Raw genomic sequence first — 20,881 nt, forward strand, 5'->3', positions numbered from 1 at the left:
AATTTCCAATTTCTTTGAAATCATTTAGGAAAAGGCTAGGAAAGCAACAGATAGGGAATCTGCCACCTGGGCGACTGCCCTAAATGCAGATCAGTATGGATTGATTGATTGATTGATTGAATTGATTGATTGATTGATTGATTGATTGAAATAAATTGATTGAAACTCCGATGTTCGGTAAAGTGATCTCTCTCGACAATTTTTCCCTCATTCTAAGACTGCTTCACTTTTCTGACAACAATCTACAACTCTCAGGTGACAGACTTTACAAAATTAGGCCTATAATAAACTATTTCAGAGAGAAATTCCAATCTATATTCTATCCTTTCCAAAATATCTGTATTGATGAGAGCCTTGTTGCTTAGAAAGGTCGCCTAAAATGGAAACAATACATTCCATCAAGCGACACAGGTTTGGTATAAAGGTGTGCATACTTAGCAACTGTGAAACTGGGTTTACCCTTGATTTTATTGTTTATACTGGGAAAGTTACAGAAATTGAACATGATGAAAAACTTGGAGTGTCTGGGTCAGTTGTCAAAACTCTGACAGCACCTTACATTGGCAAAGGTCACAACCTGTACGTCGACAACTGGTACACAAGCCCAGATCTTTTTGAGTACTTACACAAGGAAAATACTGGAGCTTGTGGCACAGTCAGAAAAAACAGAAAAGGGATGCCAGACTTCCCGAAGATTTTTTTTTTTGCTAGGGGCTCTACGTCGCACTGACACAGATAGGTCTTATGGCCGAAGAAAATTCAGAGGGAAGAATGTATTTCATGGCTCACCAATGATATGCTGGCGCAAAGATGGCATGACAAAAGGGACGTTACCATGCTAACTAGCATACACGAGAATGTGATGGTAGAAACAGGTAAAACAGATCACGCCACAGGGCAGAATAAAAAGAAACCCTTGAGTGTACTGGATTGTAATGAGAACATGGGCCCAATTGACAAAGCTGATAAGCAAGTAAGCTTCACTGCAAATGTCAGGAAAACACTATAATGGTATGTGAAGTTGTTTTTTTACCTGATAGACATTTCAGTTCTGAACTCGTACATTACTTACAAGGTGAAGACCGGAAGAAATCCATAGCTACTTGACTTCCATCTCTGCATTATAGATCAGCTACTAGAGGTATTTGCAATTGAGAGGAAACCAACAAAAGGAGGTAGACCACCTGCAGGAGGAGACTGCTTGAGACTTTCTGGTCATCATTTCCCTAAACCAGTACCTTCAACGCAATTAAAGGAGAAATCACAATGGCGGTGTTTTGTGTGTCAGCACACAAAGAAGAGACCACCCAAAAGAACAGACACTAAGGGCCGATTGCGTAAACCGTTTGATCTTAGATCAGAGACGAAATTGATCTCGGTTCACGCAAAACTCGTATTTTGTATTGTATAAACGTTATTCTGAGATCAATTCGCACTGAACTACGATCAACTTTGACTGGAGAAATTTCTCCGATCAAACTCTTTGATCTTAGTTCAAGGAGTTGTTTCCTACTTGAGATACAAGAACAGCTGATTGTTAATAAAATATTACCTGTGTTTTTACGATAAATAGTTAAAAATGTACTATGAAGTCTAACCTCATACATTGCTAGCTATAGCTGTCTGTATATAGGCAATACTATGCTTCTTTTACTGGAGTGTAATGTAATAATTCTATAACATAACCTCGATAAATTGCTTACGTTATCTTATCTCGTTCGTATTTTACAGCTGTCTGATTACTCTGATTTCTCGGATATATCTTCTGATGATGAAAATTATTAATTTCGTCGGGCTCCTCATGTGTTCTGTGAAAGAGCAAATCCAATGAGAGAATTGAGTGATAAGAAGTTAAAACTGAGGGATCACTTGGGAAAAGATACCATGGAACAGCTAGAACTCGGGTTGCGTGATATTCTACTTAAAACCTACTAACTCCAGTGCACATGTTGTTACTAACTTTGAGATTCCTTGCCACGGGAAGTTTTCAGTTAGTCATTGGTGATTTACTGCATGTAGACGCAGCAACAGTCTACACGGCCATTCATCGTGTATCTAATCTTATTGCTGCACTGAAACAAGAGTTTATCAAAATGCCTTCCGAACAAAATGACGTGAGGAAAATCATGCGTGATTTTTTCAATGTAAAACACTTCCCTGGTGTTATAGGCGCTATAGATTGTACAGTAAAACCTCTATTATCCGTTCCCCGAAACTACGTTTTCCCGTTATATTCGTTCAAATTACGTGGTCCCGCGAGTATCCCATTTAAAACCTGTATTAAAAATCCTGCGTTATCCGTTCCTCGAAGAAACGATTTCCCGCATCAACCGTCCAGAAATTTCAGTCCCATCAACGCTAAATCCTCGATCAAGCGTTTTTCAAGATTTCGAGAATGGGCAGCAGGAATCGAATTTGCGAGTCTAGCGTATTTTAATTTCGTCGGATATTTTGCGCGATCATACTTACGGAACATTCTGTACCAGGCTAACAATGAAGGCCTCCGCCAACTTGCGCTTTGTTAAGAGCTTTCTGTTGAATGTTTCGTTCAGTTGGCTGTGTTACTAGCTGGTGAAAACCAAAAATTTACGCAGTAGAGTTTCGGTTTGCTTACACAGTACAGTACTGAAATGATGCGACCTGTAAAGCATGTGAAAACCCTGCAAGAAAATCTTCAGATTATAGAGGAAGTTGAAAGAAATCCAACAGAAAAAAAAGTTGACCATCGCAAAACGTTTAGGCTTACCTGCTTTGACACTGAATACAATAATAGGGAAAAAAACAAGAGATACGTGAACAAGTAAAAAAGTGTGGATCCTCCACAAAGAATAGAAAAACGAGGAAGGAATCAAGATATTCCAAAATGGAAGCAGTTCTCTTTTCTTGGTATCGGCAAGCTCGGGCGTCAAGAATTTCTGTGGATAGAAACATTTTGCGCGTAAAAGCTCGAAGCATCGCTGTAAGAATGGGTATCAAAAATTTTTCCGCTTCGAATGGATGGATTTCCCGGTTTAAGGAGCGTCACGGGCTGGTGTATAAAAAGCTTGCCGGCGAGAGCGCTGCAGTTGACGGTTTGGCTGTGGAAGATAGGGGGAAAAATCTCTCAGAGCTGCTTGAAGGATACGAACCGAAGAACATCTATAACGCGGATGAAACCGGCCTATTTTTCAACTGTTTACCGGATCGCATGCTGGCTCTTAAAGGAGAATCTTGTCATGGAGGCAAAAATGCTAAGGACCGCATAACTGTTTTGTTGACCACAAACATTTTTTTAAAATTTTCTTCATGGACTGGATGCTTCTATGGGTGCTCAAGTAAGAAAAATAGTTTTGTTTGTAGATAACTGTGCCGCCCACCCGCAGGAACTTTCTTTCTTACGAAATGTGAAAGTTATTTTCTATCTCTCGAACTGTACCAGTGTCCTTCAGCCTCTGAATGCGGGAGTGATAAAGTGCTTTAAAGGGTACTACCGCAAGCAGCTGGTGCAAAGGGCTGTGTGTATGTTGGACGCCGGGAAAGAAGTAAAGATGAAGTTCAGTATTCTACAGGCAATCCACTTTTTTGTGTCAGCATGGTTCCACGTTTCACCCTCCACCATTCAAAGTTGTTTTCATAAATGTGGCTTTGGCGAAAGCAGAGACATGAACGACACCAACACCGGCAGCGAACTACAGAACGTTTTAAATATTGAGGGAGCACTGTACCATGTTAAGGCACGACAAAACAAAAAACAACTGACGATTAAAGACTTTTTCACTACAAAGTGACTACTATATTCTGTGACTGAAGAAATGACAATTTGAGTGTGTTGTGTGTACAGTACGTAACCTATATGTGTGCGATGTGACACTTTATTTTTGTGAGTGCGAGAGTGTTTCTTTACATCTTCTGGGATTTAATGTATTTTGGTATCATTTTTGTATTTGTGCGTTGTGATTAGCTAACTTGATTATGTGACTGGACCTGTTACAACCTATGCTTATATACGTGTTTTCAACGATCTTTCTTAACTATAATACCACCGGTAGGTTCATGCGAACTGCGCCAGTAATTATGCCTATCATGCAAGCCACATTTCTCGCCTGTTTATTGGTCAAAAAAATCATTAATGGGAAGTACTGAGGCCTAAAACATGGATGAACTCGAAGTTAAATTTCGCGCTGTAAGTTCGTAATACAGCACAAAAACATTTAGTGATAAACAAGTTACATTGTTCTTTTTTAGATTATTAAAACAGTCTTCTAATTTACATGAGACTGTTATCAGATAACAATTACTGTAAATAACTGTACCTGTTCCAGTTAGATTTATTCAAGGTAATAAACAGAGGTAGCTACCGTAGACGTTTTTAAGTCGTCCATTAAGTGACTGGATTATAATGTTGTTTTCCCGATTGGCATAATAACTCTGATACATTCTCCTTGCAGCAATAGTGAAACTGGAGTCTGAGATGTGGTTTTAAATTTCGTAGATATCAATATAATTCTGATAACTTATTTAGTAAAATATTTTTCGATGAGCTTGGCTGATGAAAGCCTGTAAGACGTTTTCACGGGAAAGTGACGAAGTTTCTCAGTAAAACTGAATTTAAAATATAAAGTTTTTAGACTAATGTATTTAATGCAGGCGTTTTTGTACAAATAAAATTATATATATTTCATTACTGTGAAGTACAGTCAAACTGTTGGTGGTTTTAATTCTTTTCCGTTTTCCCGTATTGTACGTTTTTTTTTTTTCCCCGAGGTCCCTCCAAAAACGGACAATCGAGGTTTCACTGTACCCACATACCTGTAATATCTCCTGGGGGCAATAACGTAGATGTTTATAGGAATCGTCATGGGTGGTTTTCGTTAAATGTTCATGTTATTTGTAATGCTAGACTCAGGTCCCTAAATATCGTAGCTTATATTCGAGTGCATAAAGCAACCAGGTCAGCAATAGAAAGAACATTTGGGATTGTGAAAAGATGGTTCCCTTGTCTCAGTATGGGGATAAGAGTGAAATTAGCTCGTGTTCCAGTAATCATAGTTGCAGCATTCGTCTTGCACAATATCGCTGTAAATGCATTAGATGAGGTCCCTGAAAGAGATGAGGCTGTGTTCGCTGCAAGACGAGCATTCGAAGAAATTCCAGTACCTGCTGCAAATGATGTTCATGGAAGAAAAAACACTGCTATAAGGGCATCAATTATTAATAATGTATTTAGTTAACAGTATTTACAAAAAATTTACATTTGGCTATTACAAAAAGTGGTTCAAACTAAATTATACGTACAGTTTATCTGCAACAAAAATAACCAAAAACATAATGTTCTTTACGACTATATGCGTCTAATAACGCCACTTTACTATGCAATTAAGCCCAGTTTTCCTTATTGTCCAAGCCTAACTTTCTCCTTTTCATTAAAATTTCCATTTTTTTAAATTTCATTATCAAGTTTTAAGGTCTCGGTTTCATTTTTTGCTAGGCGACCGTGACTTCGTGAGCACATCAGCTGTTTTCGAGGTCGAGGTGTGGAGATCAGCTTAGTTGGAAGCAGGAGCCTAAAATAAAAGAAATAAAGAAGTGTAGGCCTATTGCTTGCCGACAAATTTAACTTACATAATACAGGATTAATGTATGATTTCTCTACTTGTTCAATACAAATATTTCAGTCATTTTTTCTTTATTTCTTTCTTTCGCTCGGCACACAGAATATGAATGAAAACATTCACACTGCTCAACTGCGACTCTCAACACTCGACTGTTTTTGCGCTGTTGCCATGCGCTCACATATGAACTGGGATCAAAATTGAACTTCGATTAGTTGATCTTAGATCAGTGTTATACAACACGACATTGGTCTGATCTGAGATCATTTTCTGAATTTAGACTAAAACTGATCTCCAGTCAGTGATATTTATACAATCGGCCCTAAGTGAATGTGTATTGAGTGTGTACACCCCTGTTTTGAAGAGTACCATACCCTAAAGACTTTTTGATGGGTGAAACTGTCAAGTCAGTGTATTGTAAAGGATACAAACTTGATCACCTATAGAGAGTAATTATGTTTTTGCCAATTTTATTATTCCTTTCAATATTTTGAGAAAATATAATCTACGCCACTGAATTAAATCAAATTGAAGGTATCAGTTATGTACCATAAGTGTAAATTATGTATCTTTATAAATTTTCTCTATTAATAATCAAAATAACTTAAAATCAACAATTCAGAATTTTCAAGAAAAACTCACTCCTGGTGGTCTGTAAGTGTCACCAAAAACTTGCTGATGTTTATTTCTGTCCAAACACATAGGAGTTTGAAATTAGGAACTTACCGTAATGAAGTCCTGCCTTGTCTCCATTCCAGCATACAATGCGAGGCATTTAAGAAAACTTTACTCTTTCATTGGCTTGAATCCAACTGGCTGCCAGTCCGCTGACCCTCTATTGTATCACGCCACCCCCACCCTCACCCGCACCCTGGTCAGGCCAATGACACGCTGCACTTCCCCTACAGGTGCTTTACTCCTAGTGTTTGCTTAAAATTATCATTGCTTGTGCTATTATTATTATTATTATTATTTTCCTACCGCTTTTTCCACACCTGTGGGGTCGCAGGTGCGAACTGCATCGCACATGTGGATTTGGCCCATTTTTACGGCCGGATCCCCTTCCTGATGCCAACCCTATATGGAGGGATGTAATTACTTTGTGTGTTTCTGTGGTGGTTGGTACTGTGGTATGCTGTCTGAATATGAAAAGGAGAGTGTTAGAACGGACACAAACACCCAATCACCGAGCCAAAAGAATTAATCAGAAGCAATTAAAATCCCCGACCCTGCCGGGAATCGAACTTAGGACTTTCTGAACCGAAGGCCAGTATGCTGATCATTCAGCCAATGAGTCGGACCTGCATTTTACACTATACATCTGATTAAACATCAAACTTCTAACTAGGGCTTGGAATTTTGTGACCTAAAATTTGTCCAAATATGCAAGCAAATATGACCTAAAAATGACAAATGACTCCAATATAACTACATAATGGCTCTAAAATTGACTTCTTGACCCTTTACCAGGATTATCTGATTCAAGAACTGGAAAAAATCCAAAGAAAAGCAGCTCGATTTGTTCTGGGCGATTTCCGACAAAAGAGTAGCGTTACAAAAATGTTGCAATGTTGGGAAGAATTGAGAGAAAGAAGAAGAGCTGCTCGACTAAGTGGTATGTTCCAGGCTGTCAGCGGAGAGATGGCGTGGAATGACATTAGTAGACGAATAAGTTTGAATGGCGTTTATAAAAGTAGGAAAGATCACAATATGAAGATAAAGTTGGAATTCAAGAGGACAAACTGGGGCAAATATTCATTTATAGGAAGGGGAGTTAGGGATTGGAATAACTCACCAAGAGAGATGTTCAATAAATTTCCAATTTCTTTGAAATCATTTAGGAAAAGGCTAGGAAAACAACAAATATGGAATCTGCCACCTGGGAGACTGCCCTAAATGCAGATCTTGATTGATTGATTGATTGATTGATTGATTGATTGATTGATTGATTGATTGATTGATTGATTGATTGATTGATTGATTGATTTCAAATCACAACTGTAAGATATGTTGCTAATTTCTTGCCTAGTTATATCTTTCATATCTGACTGCTAAATACATTTACACATGAAAATCTAGTCAATTTTTTATAGGCTCTGTTATCAAACAGATTATCATCTTTAGGATTATCTATACAGTAAGTTCTGTAAGAAAACTGTAATATTTTTTAAAGTCGGAATATATTTACATACAGCATTGGAAGTCTGATATTGCTGAAAAAATAGGATTCAAGAAAACTGTAAGTAAACTTTATATTTACAATTTTAGAATTATGAAAGGTACCGTTTTTAAAAAAAATGGTGAATTTAAAAAAAAGCAAGAAACATTACATCATCATAGAACCTCTCGAGCATACTAGGTAGGGTGGTGTTGCAGATTTTGCCATCATTCTCTGTCCAGAAATGCCTTCTCACTCACCACTGACTTCCAGTTTCTTCCTCTTCTCTCCACATTGTCTCTCAGTTGTTGGTGTAGCCATCTCTTCCTACATCTTCCCACTGGCCTTCTTCCTTCAACCATTCTTTCTAGGCATGCATGTGATGTTCTTGTGCCAGGCATTTGCTTTACATGTCCATACCAGGTTAGTTTTGAAGTTCTTAGCTTCTCTTATGTATAGTCCAGTTCCATTCTGTCATTGTTCCTTACATGGTCCTTCTGTTTTTTTTTTTTTTTAGGGTAGTTTGTAGGAACATTTCTTTTTCTTCTTTTCGATGAGGCCTGCTAAGGACCACATGCCAATTTTTAAATTCAGTTCTTCATAATGTGTTGTTTTCTCTTCCAATCCTTCCAATATTCTTTCATCCTTTCACTATGCTCTTTCCTCCTGTCCTCGGACCACTTCGCACCAGGCTTCTTGTTGAATCTTCCTTGGAATCCTTCCATACTTACTACCCTAAAAATTTCTCTGTCCATAGTTTTTTCTTCTCTTATATTATTTCTTTCTAAATCTTTCCTTACTTCTTGAATCCAGCTAGTTATTGCCTTTTTGTCCCAAAGGTACTTGAAAATCCTTTTTGTCAATATGGAATCATCCATTCTGTAAATATGTCTGAAAAATTGCAATCTCCTTTTTCTTATGGTTTCTGTTATGTTTTCTATGTTCCTGTATATTTCATCATTAGATCTTAATTTCCATACTTCTGTTGTTTTCACAGGGCCTAAGATTTTTCTCATGATTCTCTATAGTTTAGTACCAGGCATTCACTTGCACATAAGCATTCTGGTTTCACCACTTTTAAGATTTTTAGATAGACACTTCATGTTATAAAAATTATTTGTGATACCATATGCTCTTTCCATCTTCAGTACTCTTTCTTCTACTGCAGATTTGTTTAAACCATTTTCTTGAATTATTTCTCCCAGATATTTGAATTTCGTTACTCTTTTTACTGGACCAGTATCTGTTGCCAAAAATTTTGGAACTTTGCTGATGTTTGTAATATTTTGTTTTTTCTACGGAGATTCTCAAACCTGTCTTGTTGGCTATTTCTTCCAAGAGATTGATTTGAGTTGTTGCACTTGTTAGGTTTTCTGACAATATAGCAAAATCGTCTGCAAATGCTAGGCAATTTATTTCAATGCCTTTGTTTTTTCTCCCCAAAGTTACCGGCAAAATGTTATGCTCTTTAAGCTTTACGTTCCAAATTCTTACAATTTTCTCTAGAACACAGTTGAATAGAAGGGGTGACAGACTGTCACCTTGCCGTACCCTTGTATTTATCTTAATAGGTTTGGATATCTCGCCCATAAATTTCACCTTTGAAATTGTGTGAGTAAGGGTTTCACATATTAAGTTTGCCAATTTAGTTTTCACTCCAAATTCACGAATTGTTTTATCTATGGTTTCTCTATCAACCGAGTGAAAGGCCTTTTTAAAATGTACAAAAGTCACAACAATGTGTTTTGAATTCAATATCCTATGGCGAATTATGGATTTTAAGTTAAATATTTGTTCTGAACAAGATGTACCTTTTCGAAATCCAGCTTGGTACTCACCCAGTTGCTTGTCAAGTGATGTTTCTACTCTATTCAGCAATATTTTTGAGAATAGCTTGTATGCAATTTGCAGAACAGAGATGTCTCTGTAGTTATCAACCTTTTGTTTGTCCCCTTTTTATGCAATGGGTGTATTAGAGCCACTTTTCATTCTTCTGGAATCCTGTGTGTTCTCCAAATATCTTCAAAGATTAACTGCAGCTCTTCAATGATTTTTGACTGAGACCATTTCAAAAGTTCAGCTGTTAGAGTCTTCTCCATTAGCTTTATTATTTTTCAGATTGTTAATTACTTCTTTAATTTCTTCAGCAGTGGGTGGTATATCTTCTTCCAGATTTTCAGTTGTTTGAGAGAATTCCAACTTATGGTCGGGTTCAGGGCAGTTTAAAAGTTGATCAAAGTGCTTCGCAAGTATTTCACAATTCTCAGCATTGCTTAGGGCAAGTCTACCATTTTCATCTTTGAAGCATAAGCTAGCTGCTTGATACCCCTTTAACTGACTCTTAAAAGTCTGGACGGATTCCAAGGATGCTCCGTCTCGTCCTTATTGCAGAGGTTGGGACTCCCCAGAACCCTAGGTCCCGATGCATTGCACAATGCAATGGTGGATTTCTCTTCCGAGCTGCCACCTGGGGTAGTGCTTTCTTTCAGCAGATTTTCCATTCTACAATTGAAATTGTATATTTCAAGGGTAGGAATAACATTCCAAAGTAAGATCAGATTGTTAGTCTGAAATGATTGTTTTTCGTGGTTGACTCCACTAGGTTCTTCCGCCCTCTCAGCCATTAAGAAATGAGATTCTTCTTCCGCCGTTGAGACCGTTGACCGTTTTTCTCTTGACCTCAATTGATCCACAGGTGCTTATTTGGCGTTGCCTTATTCACACCTGTCCTGCATATCTACAGGAACTTCCCCTATCAGCCAATGGGACGCACCGTGTCGGGGTTGAGGTCCCCCACCCCAATGTCTTATGCAGGGTTACATTTAGCTCCTACACAATTCAGAGCCAAACCCCCACATAAGCTGACCAGACACGGGAACTTCATTTCACTATTATTATTGTTATTATTATTGTTATTGTTATTGTTACAATTATTTTAACAACTTTGCAAATGTACTTAATGCATATTAAATGGTCTGCTTGTTGTTATTATTTATTATTAGAGTTTGTGATTTTTAGCATTTGTGATAAATGCAAAATATGTTGAAATTTTGTCACTGTATATATCTTCATCTTATATGACACATACGAGTGGTTTTTAGCTATTTCGAGTTAGCGATAAAATACAAAATGGGTTCAGAATGCGAAATTACACAATTTATGTGAAATAGATGCAAAATTCTTGGTTTTATACAAAATAAACATATGTCTTTTTTTTAACGATGCAGTTTTCTTAAAAATATGTTACTTATTTGAGGGGAAAGAATTATTATGGCGCCTTAAATCCTTCAATGTGTGGAATATTTTCACCGGCCAAAGAACAGTGCAAAGAACAACCAATCAAAGAGCAAATACACTTTCAAGCACACATGTTCATTCCCTTTGTGTTGACCCTTGATCATAGTCGGTTATTCTTGACCTAGGTGTTGAGTAGTAGTTTTGTTTTAAAGTACGGTATGCGGGAGATAGTGGGTTCGAACCCCACTGTCAGCAGCTTTGAAGATGGTTTTCCGTAGTGTCCCATTTTCACACCAGGCAAATGCTGGGGCTGTACCTTAATTAAGGCCACGGCCGATTTCTTCCCACTCCTTGGACTTTCCTCTCCCATAAACGCCATAAAACCTATCTGTCAGTGCGATGTACAGCAAATTGTTGTGAAGTACGGTAGCTATTTATTTTGTTGTCTGGTAGCCATGGGTAGAAGCGAAATGACGATCCAACAGCGTGCTGAGAGTTACAAATCGGGGCATTTTTATGTAAGCGATACAGATAGGCCTACATTGATGTGCCGACTTTGCAATCAAAGACGTGAATGGAAGAAGAAAAATGTTTTGGAGTCCTTCCTTTGCCTCAGCTGCACTGCAGTGCATTTGGGCCTCCACGAACAGTGTCGATTTAGAGACTTTTTTTTTTCAGCAAATACAACTTGATTGTAACTGATAGGCGGTCTCGAATGCAGGAGGACACTGTTTAAGCAATTGGCATGTTGTACTTCAATCATCATTGAAATTCCTCTTTCTTGTAGGTGTGTTGTACTGTGATAAATAGATACGTTTAGAATAGTGTTTTTCACTTTGAAGTTGTGTTTGTAAATTAGTAAATATGCATATTCGTGGGTGTGTTAATACTTCTTGCAGTCTTATGATGTTTGTCATATTTTCCGTAGTGTATTCAAAACTGCACGACGAGCAATGTGTGATTAAACAGTATGATTTTACTCCCACCTGTTTTGTGTGCAGTTTAGCATTATGCCTATTTTTAACCAGTTTGCTACAAAATGTTAAATTTGAGAAGTATAGATGCTACAAAATGCTAAATTTGAAAATCAAAATGCTAAATCTCTGATTTTTAAATGCTATTAACTATGAACTCTATTTATTATCTGTAGTGTAGGGGAAGCTATGCAAACTGCACGGCATCTCTGATGAGCAGGTTGCCTACTTGACAAATTTATACAAAACACATGACAATTCTGAAGAGCAGGTTGCCTACCCTACAAATGTATTTTTTTATACTGTAGGTACAGCAGTTGTAATTAAAATGTTCCATCCAGAGAAAGAAAATGTATTGAGTGTTAGATAATTGTATAGCCATTCTAAGAAAGGTAAACTAGATTAAAATAAAATACAGTGGAACCTCAATTCTCCATTTTTGGGAGGACCCCGGGAAGAAAACATAAGGTATGGAAAAACAGAAAATCCAAGAACGAATTAAAGCCATCAACAATTTGGCTAAATATTGCAATAATTAAATGCGTATAATTACTGTATAATCTAACAAACATCCCAAATTACAAAGCAAACTGCCAAGCGACCGGTGCTCAGCCCAAAGGTCTGCATATTACAAGGTGACGCATGGTCAGTGTAACGAATCCTCTCGACTCTTATTCTTGGCTCACTAGACCGGGATCATCACCTCACCGTTAGAGAACTCCTCAATTAACGTTAATCACATAGCAGATGGACCTAGCCGGCCCTTATATCCAGGTAAAAATTCTCGACATGGCCGGGAATCGAACCCGGGGCCTACGGGTGAGTGGCAAGCAAGCTAGCCGGCTTCAAATATTAATTACTGGTACATGAGCTACAAATCTCTATATTTTACATTCACTTTTACTTTGTCAGTTTCCCGTGAAAACTTATTTTGTGTCAGCGACTTTGATCAGCCAAGCCCATCGAAACCTGTAATAAATAACGCCAAGCCAAACAACAATCGATCACAAGTAGTTTATAATTCTCTAATGTAATCAAATTTAAATTCATCCGGGCGTTCCCTGGGCAACGGACTAGGACATTTCCTAGACGGCTGATTCTCTCACACCAGAAGCATCTTTTAAAATATATTTCATTCAGGTGACCAGCTAGTCTTTAACATGACAGCAAGGAAATATCAAAGTAAGTCCTTTTCAGGACCCAAATTTACAATCATGTCTTTCAACACTGAAGGCATATCATCTTGTAAAGAAGAGTTGCTGAGCCGAGTTTGCAGGGAGCAAAACGTTGACGTTGCGTGCATCCAAGAATCGCACAGAGATATTAACCAGGTGCAACCCAGACTTGTTGCTGAAATACCTCATAGCAAATATGGAAGTGCCATATTTACAAAACCAGAAACCTTGATTCTGTCAACGGCATTTACAATAGAGAACGAGATTGAAATTATAACAATTGAACTTTCCAACTGTACAGTTACATCGATCTACAAGCCTCCAGACTCCAATTTCTCCTTTAAAGAACCAGTGAACTTTGGAAACCAGAAAGTGAATTTTGTGGTTGGAGATTTTAATTGTCACAGTACTGAATAAGGATATGAACACAGTGATGACGATGAAAATGGCGAGCTATTACAACACTGGGCAGATGCTGTGGAACTCTCTTATTCGTGATAGTAAACTGCCACCTTCTTTTAACAGTGGCCGTTGGAGAAGAGGATATAATCCTGATTTGATCTTCGTCACTAATAACATAGCACAACAATGCAGCAAGGAAGTATGCAACCCAGTCCCCAAGTCTCAACACAGACCAATCCTATGTCAGTTTTACTATGCTATTCTACGTCGGTATGTTCCCTTTCGTCGTAGATACAACTTCAAAAAAGCAGACTGGTCAAAATTCTCTGCTGTACTGGATTATATGGTCCAAAATATCAAACCAGTTCCTGAATAATATGAACAGTTCACTGAGGCTGTTAAGAAATGTTCTTGTATATCTATTCCCCGTGGATGTCGCACCAGTTACATCAAAGGCCTTAATCTGGATGCAGTCTCGTAACTAGAGTACTACTACAAGCTATTCGAACAGACCCAACGGATGAGGAAACTATTAAAGCATCACACGCCCTAACTTCTTTAATAGCCTCATCGAAAAGAGAGAGATGGTCAAAATTAATGGAAGAATTGGATATAACGCAGAGTAGCCAAAAGGCCTGGAGACTCCTAAAGAAGCTGAGCAGAGATCCAACCATGAGTAACACACATTCTTCTGTTACAGCCAATCAGATTGCCCACCAACTTCTCATGAATGGCAAAATAAAACAAGAGCTAAAACCCGGAGAACTATGTTGAAGGTACCTGCAGGTAGGGATGAAATAACATCCGAGCTCATGCAACATTTCAATTTCACTGAGTTGGAAAATGCAATAATCAAGTACAAATCAGGTAAAGCTGCGGGTTTGGATGATATGCATGTTGAGCCAATAAAGAACTTTGGAAGAAACGCGAAAGAATGGTTGCCACAGTTTTGTAATAACTGCCTACAGATGTCCAATATTCCAAAATTGTGGAGCAAAGCACGTGTAATTGCTGTTCTAAAGCCTGGAAAGGACAGCAGAGACCCCAGGAATTACAGACCAATATCTCTCCTGTGTCACCTATATAAGATTTTCGAAAGGGTGATACTCAACAGACTCATCCAGACTATCAACAAAAACAGCATTCCACAACAGGCAGGCCTTAGACCAGGCAAGAATGCTGTTGCACAAGTTCTCAACCTCACGCAGTACATTGAGGATGGTTTTGAATATCGACAAATTTAGGGGTAGCTTTCATTGACCTCAGTGCTGCATATGATACAGTGAACCACCGTATACTGCTTCAGAAGATCTTTACACTCACGAAAGATTCAAAACTTACCAGATTGAGGTCAACTTTGTTGCAGAACCGAGGTTTTTTTTTGTTTTTTTTGATGACTTTCAAGGACAAAAAAGCAGATGGAGATCACAGAAAAATGGATTGCCCCAAGGAAGCGTACTGGCTCCATTGCTATTTAATATTTATACCAAAGACCAACCACTCCCTAACAAAACAAGAAGTTTCATATATGCAGACAAACTTGCATTAGCCTGCCAGTGTGCAACTTTTGAAGAGGTAGAACTCACTCTTGACGGCACTCTGAAGGAATTAGGCACATATTACAAGGCTAACCACCTAAAGCCAAATCCGTCAAAATCTCTTTGTGCTTTCCACCTCAAAAACAGAGAGGCATCAAGGAAATTACATGTCCCCTGGAATGGAACCCTCTTGGAACATTCTTTCACCCCAAAGTACCTAGGGGTAACGCTGGACCGCTCTCTCACTTTCAGAAAACACTGTTCCAACATCAAACACAAAGTCAGTGCCAGAAACAACATCCTGAGGAAGCTGAGAGGTAAAAACTGGGGTGCAAAGGCACAAGTTCTTAGAACCACTGCATTGGCTCTGTGTTATTCTGCTGCAGAATACACATCCCCTGTGTGGTATAGATCATCCCACGCCAAGACTGTGGACCCTGCCCTGAATGAAGCTTGTAGATTAATCACAGGGTGCCTGAAACCTACCCCTGTTGAGAAGCTATACTGTCTTGCTGGCATTGCATCTCCAAGTATTCGTCAAGAAATCGCTGCTGATCAAGAACGACTGAAGGTTGAGAACATTGAAGCTCACCCGCTGTTTGGTCATCATCAATCTCGATCTAGGCTGAAATCCAGGAAAAGTTTCCTCCAGACATCAAAGCCCTTGAAAGGACCACCAGATAAGGCAAGACTTTCCTTGTGGAAATCTAAGCAGCAAAAATGGATGGAGCCGCGTGAACATCTTCCGACTGGTTACAATGAAGACTGGAGTGTTTGGAGGTCCCTTAACCAATTAAGAACTGGTGTCGGCAGGGCTAAGTCCTCACTTAAGTTACGGGGCTTCACATCAGAGGACAGCAGTGAAGAACAAACAGTGAACCACATGTATAAATGTCCTCTCTGCCCATTTTCATGTTCAGAGCAAGATTTAATGCTTGCTGATGACAATGCCATAGGTCTGGCTCAGTTTTGGAAAAGCACCATCTAGACGTATAATAAATTTGGTCAATTTTCCTTTGTTCATTTTTGTAAGTTTTGTAAATAGTCTAATTATTTTATTTTAACTGTATGATTAAGTATGCTTCTGACACGAGTAAATAAATAAATAAATAAATAAATAAATAAATAAATCTAATCAAATAAAGCACATCAGATACAAAAGCACCCAACTTGATGGCAAAATCTTTTTTTTTTTTTTTTTTTTTTTTTTTTTTTTTTTTTTTTAATCTTTATCCTCCATTGTAATTTGGTCACTGGTATACCATTACTTTCTAAATTAGGCCTACATCAACTTTTAAAAGTTATGTTGAACTCAAAAATATGGTTTCAAATAAGTATCGATTCTCAAACGTTCTTCAATGCATTAAATATTCAATTCTGCCTGTCACTAATCACAAGCAGATTGGAAAGAGAAAAAAAGCCCCATCAAAACTCCAGAAATTTTGGCTTATTCGGGACCTAAAGATCAGCTGGAAAGCACACTCACTGCACAAGTCAGAGCAAGTGGGAAATTATACGGACTTTTTAAATGTTAAGCTGCGCAAATAAAATGAATGCTGTGTTTATAAAGACATTTTAACATATCTTGTAATAAAAAAGTAAACGTAAAAATCTCCCTCTTAATATTAGGGCCAAAGCAGTAATGGCTTTATATATGTAAAGTGTAACATCTCTTCTGCTCTTCTAGTCTCGAGAACATAATTGTATCCGATCATATTAAAATACTAGATTTGTGTAAGGAAGGAGCAATTTCAGTTCCTGTGTGAAAGCCCAGTGTCTATAGTATATAGTGCTCTGTGGAAAGTGCGGAAAGCCTGTTTGGCAATACGATGGAAAAAAGGCAAAAATAAACACCTAACCCTGGATATAATGTAGATGTTTTATAAGTACAAACATTTGAGGAAACTCGTTCAGTCTTCAAGTAGAGCTGTCGAAATATGGTTTGTCTTCTTCCAATTGTTGTGGCCACACTGCTTTATGATTTCCGAGGATTCCCTAAATAATACCAGCTGAATACGAAGCTAAGATAGTCCCTTACGCAAGTTCACCGCGATCGCTTGTTCAGTACAGTACTTGCTCTAATTATCACAGTGACGGGACGTAATATCAAAATCCATAGGTATGTCATAGCTGTCTTTTCGTGAGATAACTTTTTCTTGAAAAATGCTTGATCGAGGGGTTAGCATTGATTGGACTGAAATTTCTGGACGGTTGATCCAGGAAATCTTTTCTTCGAGGTACAGTTAACGCGGGATTTTTACAACATGATTATATTAGGATGTTCATGGAATCATATAATTTGAACGAATAATGCGAGAAAACGTAGTTGCAAGGAACAGATAATTGGGGTTCCACTGTACTGTGTTATGCAATATTTTAACTACCTACTGGTACCCTTCTCGTGGTCAGTGGATGAGCAGTATTACTAAGGCAGTGTAGTGTCAACAGTTAATTTTCACTGGGCCTTTATTTGAGGTAAGTACAGTGAAACCTCGTTAAGACATTTCTGCCAGAAAAAGAACATGGTAAGCAAGAAAATGTACTAATGAATATATGAATAAAAACATCAACAGGGATATGAAAACACTAGATACGACTTTTCCCGACATGAGGGCATTTCAAGCAATTTTGAATGTTTGAATCAAATGGATCAATTATATTAAGTGTAATATCCTAAACACTAATGTAAACAAATGTAAAAATCCATTTAATGTATAATAGTCTAGACATAGTGGGGTCATATGCCTCACACAGCAGGTGCTTTTAACCAAAGATATACTCACTAATATTTTAACAAACAACTTTTAACGTCTGATTTAATTGGACTAGTTTTACAAGGTGTAATCTTTCATAAGTGATGTTTTTGTAACTATTTCTTTGTGTGTCAGCTGAGGATGATCCCATAGGGATCGAAACCAGTACTGACTGAATTTACTACTTTAAGTAAATAAATAATGTATTGATAAGGTGGAGACTTCTCAATATCTTTATGAGGGCATTTTACGTTGTGTATCCGCGAGTATAGTGAAATATATATCTACCATTTCTAAAGATGAGAGGAAAGTATTAAAGGGGAAACATGTGCACAGGGCCAACAAAAATATTGAAGTATTATTGCAGATCACACTCTTTCTAAAGCAAATGTTAGTAAAAGCCTTTTATTTCAGAGCAGTGGGTTATTAAACATTATTTTTTGGTCACACTCTTAGATCATGAATTGGAGGTTACACTCGACCATGTGCAAATGCAAGGATTTACTTTGGCTGCCATTTTGAATTGAACAAAACTTCACCCAACTTGAGGGATTGAGTCGAAACTCAAAGGTGCGAGTTTCAACATTCGCAACCTCTGTGCGCTTATGGAGTCCACTTTCTGACAATTTTCATTTTGTCTTCATTATTATGAATTTTTACAACATTTTTTGTATCCATAAATAGGCTATCACAAGACAAATATGCACCACGCTAGTCAATATCACACAATTATGTTCCTAATCCAAATGTAGGCTATCACAAAACACACATTTGCTACCCTTCACTGTACCACTCAACACGAAAACAAAAATGTCAAACTTCTGAATGGAATGCAAAATACAACCACAATCTTGCCCATTCTGCTAACGCCGCTAACCAGCAAGCAAAACGGAAAATTCCTGAGGCTAACGGCTTGCTCCCCGAAAGTGCAACTTATCCTTTGAAGTTCAGGAAGACCTTTTCCCGCAATCATGCAATTGTGGCGGCAGCTCCTACCCGAGTTGGGATGAAAAATACAGTAACATTTTCAGGTCTAGGAAAAATTTTATCGTACTAAGCGGTAATAGTGAAAATTTGTGATGCGATAAGCGAGGTATTTGGGTTTTTTTTAAAATATGTATAATTTGCTTTACGTCGCACCAACACAGATAGGTCTTATGGCGATGATGGAATAGGAAAGGGCTAGGAGTGGGAGGGAAGGCAGCCATGGCCGTAATTAAGGTACAACCCCAGCATTTGCCTGGTGTGAAAATTGAAAACCATCTTCAGGGCTGCTGACAGTGGGGTTCAAACCCACACTCTCCTGGATGCAAGCTCACAGTTGCATGCCCCTAACGGCATGGTTAACTTGCCTGGTGAGGTATTTTTTTGTATAGACTTAACACAATGAGAACCAGAACTTCAAATTTATGATGTGCTAAGCAGGAAATCATATGAGGAACGCACTAACAAGGTTTCACTGTACTGTAATAGCCTTAAGATTAAATTACTCTATAAATTAATTAATAATATGCATTTGTGAAACGTTTATGTTCTTTTCCAAAGCATTTTTACATATATAAGTTGTTTCCCACGATTTACACTTTCCCCCACTTTACACCATTATTCCTTCGGTCCCTTGAAAAGTGTAAGAGAGGGGTAATGTTGTATTTATTTACTTGCTTGCACAGTCTTGCAGAGGAATTAAGTATAATTATGGATGGCTTGTTTCAGCTCCAACTCATTCAGTTACCGGGCTGTTGGGGAGATGCTGTCTCAGCTGCTGACTCAGGCTCTCAAGTATCATCCGAATAATACTTCGTGGTTGAAGCTGATGGCAGACCTCAACTTTGGTAACTTGCTGCTAATTATTTTGTATTTCAGTAGGTTCTGTGCTACCACTTTCTATCAAGTATTGCTTTCTTTTATTTGATCAAGCTTCTCAGTTTCATCTTTCTTGTCCATTCTTCCCTGTGAGAATGTGAAATAACTTTTCTGTTAGTGGGAAACAATTTTATAATACAAACCAAGATATCAAGATCCCTGAGCAGAGAGGGCGTCTTGTTGCTGTTTCATAAGCAAACCAGAGACACTTCGTAAAGTATGTAGGCAAGTCAATAAGTATCTGCAATTTTGCTCTAATTGTCTTTAGGTTGGCTCTGTGGCATGAAAAATATATTGAGAATGCACCCAACAAATGCAAGGCGGCATGGGATGTTATAGTACAAGAAAACATCCCTACTCGTACTCAAGACACATTTCTCATTCCTGAGGAATTGAATAATTATTTCTTAAAAGCTGTAAAAGAAATCTGAGATCAAATTAAGGTGACAGATACAGCTGCGAGCGACTTTCTTCGCAATCAACACCCCTTTCGAAACACTTTCCATTGGGTTGAAATCCCATCTGATGAAGTAATTAAAGTTAGCTTAAAATTACCAAACTCTAAGAGTATGGATTGTTATCGGTTATCAAATTACATCATCAAAAGAATAATACATTTGATTTCTGAACCTGTAGCTTTTATTTTTAATAAGTGTTTAGAGTTTAGAGTTTTTTCTGATTTACTTAAAAAAAATTAAGTTATTCCAGTATTTACGAGGGCAGATCAGAAAATAAGTTGCACTTCCCAGTTATGGCCATTTATTACACCACCTATACAACAGCAACACGACTATAACGACATACACTATAACATCACTTTTCCACATAGTTTCCAAGAGACTCCAAACATTTCTGCGAACGCACAACCAACTTGTCGATGCCGGATGCATAGAAATTTCCTCCAGCGTTCTGCAACCACTCGGAGACAGCGGCCTTCACCTCCTCATTGGTCTGGAAACGTCGACCACTGAGCTCCGTTTTGAGCTTACTGAACAGATGAAAGTCACATGGCGCTAGGTCGGGACTGTAGGGTGGATGTTGCCAGACCTCCCACTTGAAACGCTGCAGCAGTTCTCTCGTTTGGCGGCCCTTGTGCGGTGTTGCGTTATCATGCAACAAAATCACACCAGCGCTCAATTTCCCCTGGTGCTTCTCTTTAATAGCTTTACGCAACCAGTGCAACATTTGAC

The 20,881-nt window shown here is 38.1% G+C and overlaps 1 protein-coding gene across 1 annotated transcript in view; it reads left to right on the forward strand.

The window, feature by feature from the left end:
• The window catches only part of IntS8 (integrator complex subunit 8), a 275,398-nt gene that overhangs the window by 220,331 nt on the left and 34,186 nt on the right, over positions 1–20,881 (forward strand). The window contains exon 13 of the mRNA XM_067136226.2: positions 19,542–19,660. Coding sequence (XP_066992327.2) covers positions 19,542–19,660 — 119 coding nt within the window. The remainder of the gene's footprint in view (positions 1–19,541; positions 19,661–20,881) is intronic.

Source organism: Anabrus simplex, chromosome 1 (genome assembly GCF_040414725.1).
Source record: "Anabrus simplex isolate iqAnaSimp1 chromosome 1, ASM4041472v1, whole genome shotgun sequence".
Lineage (NCBI taxonomy): Eukaryota > Metazoa > Arthropoda > Insecta > Orthoptera > Tettigoniidae > Anabrus > Anabrus simplex.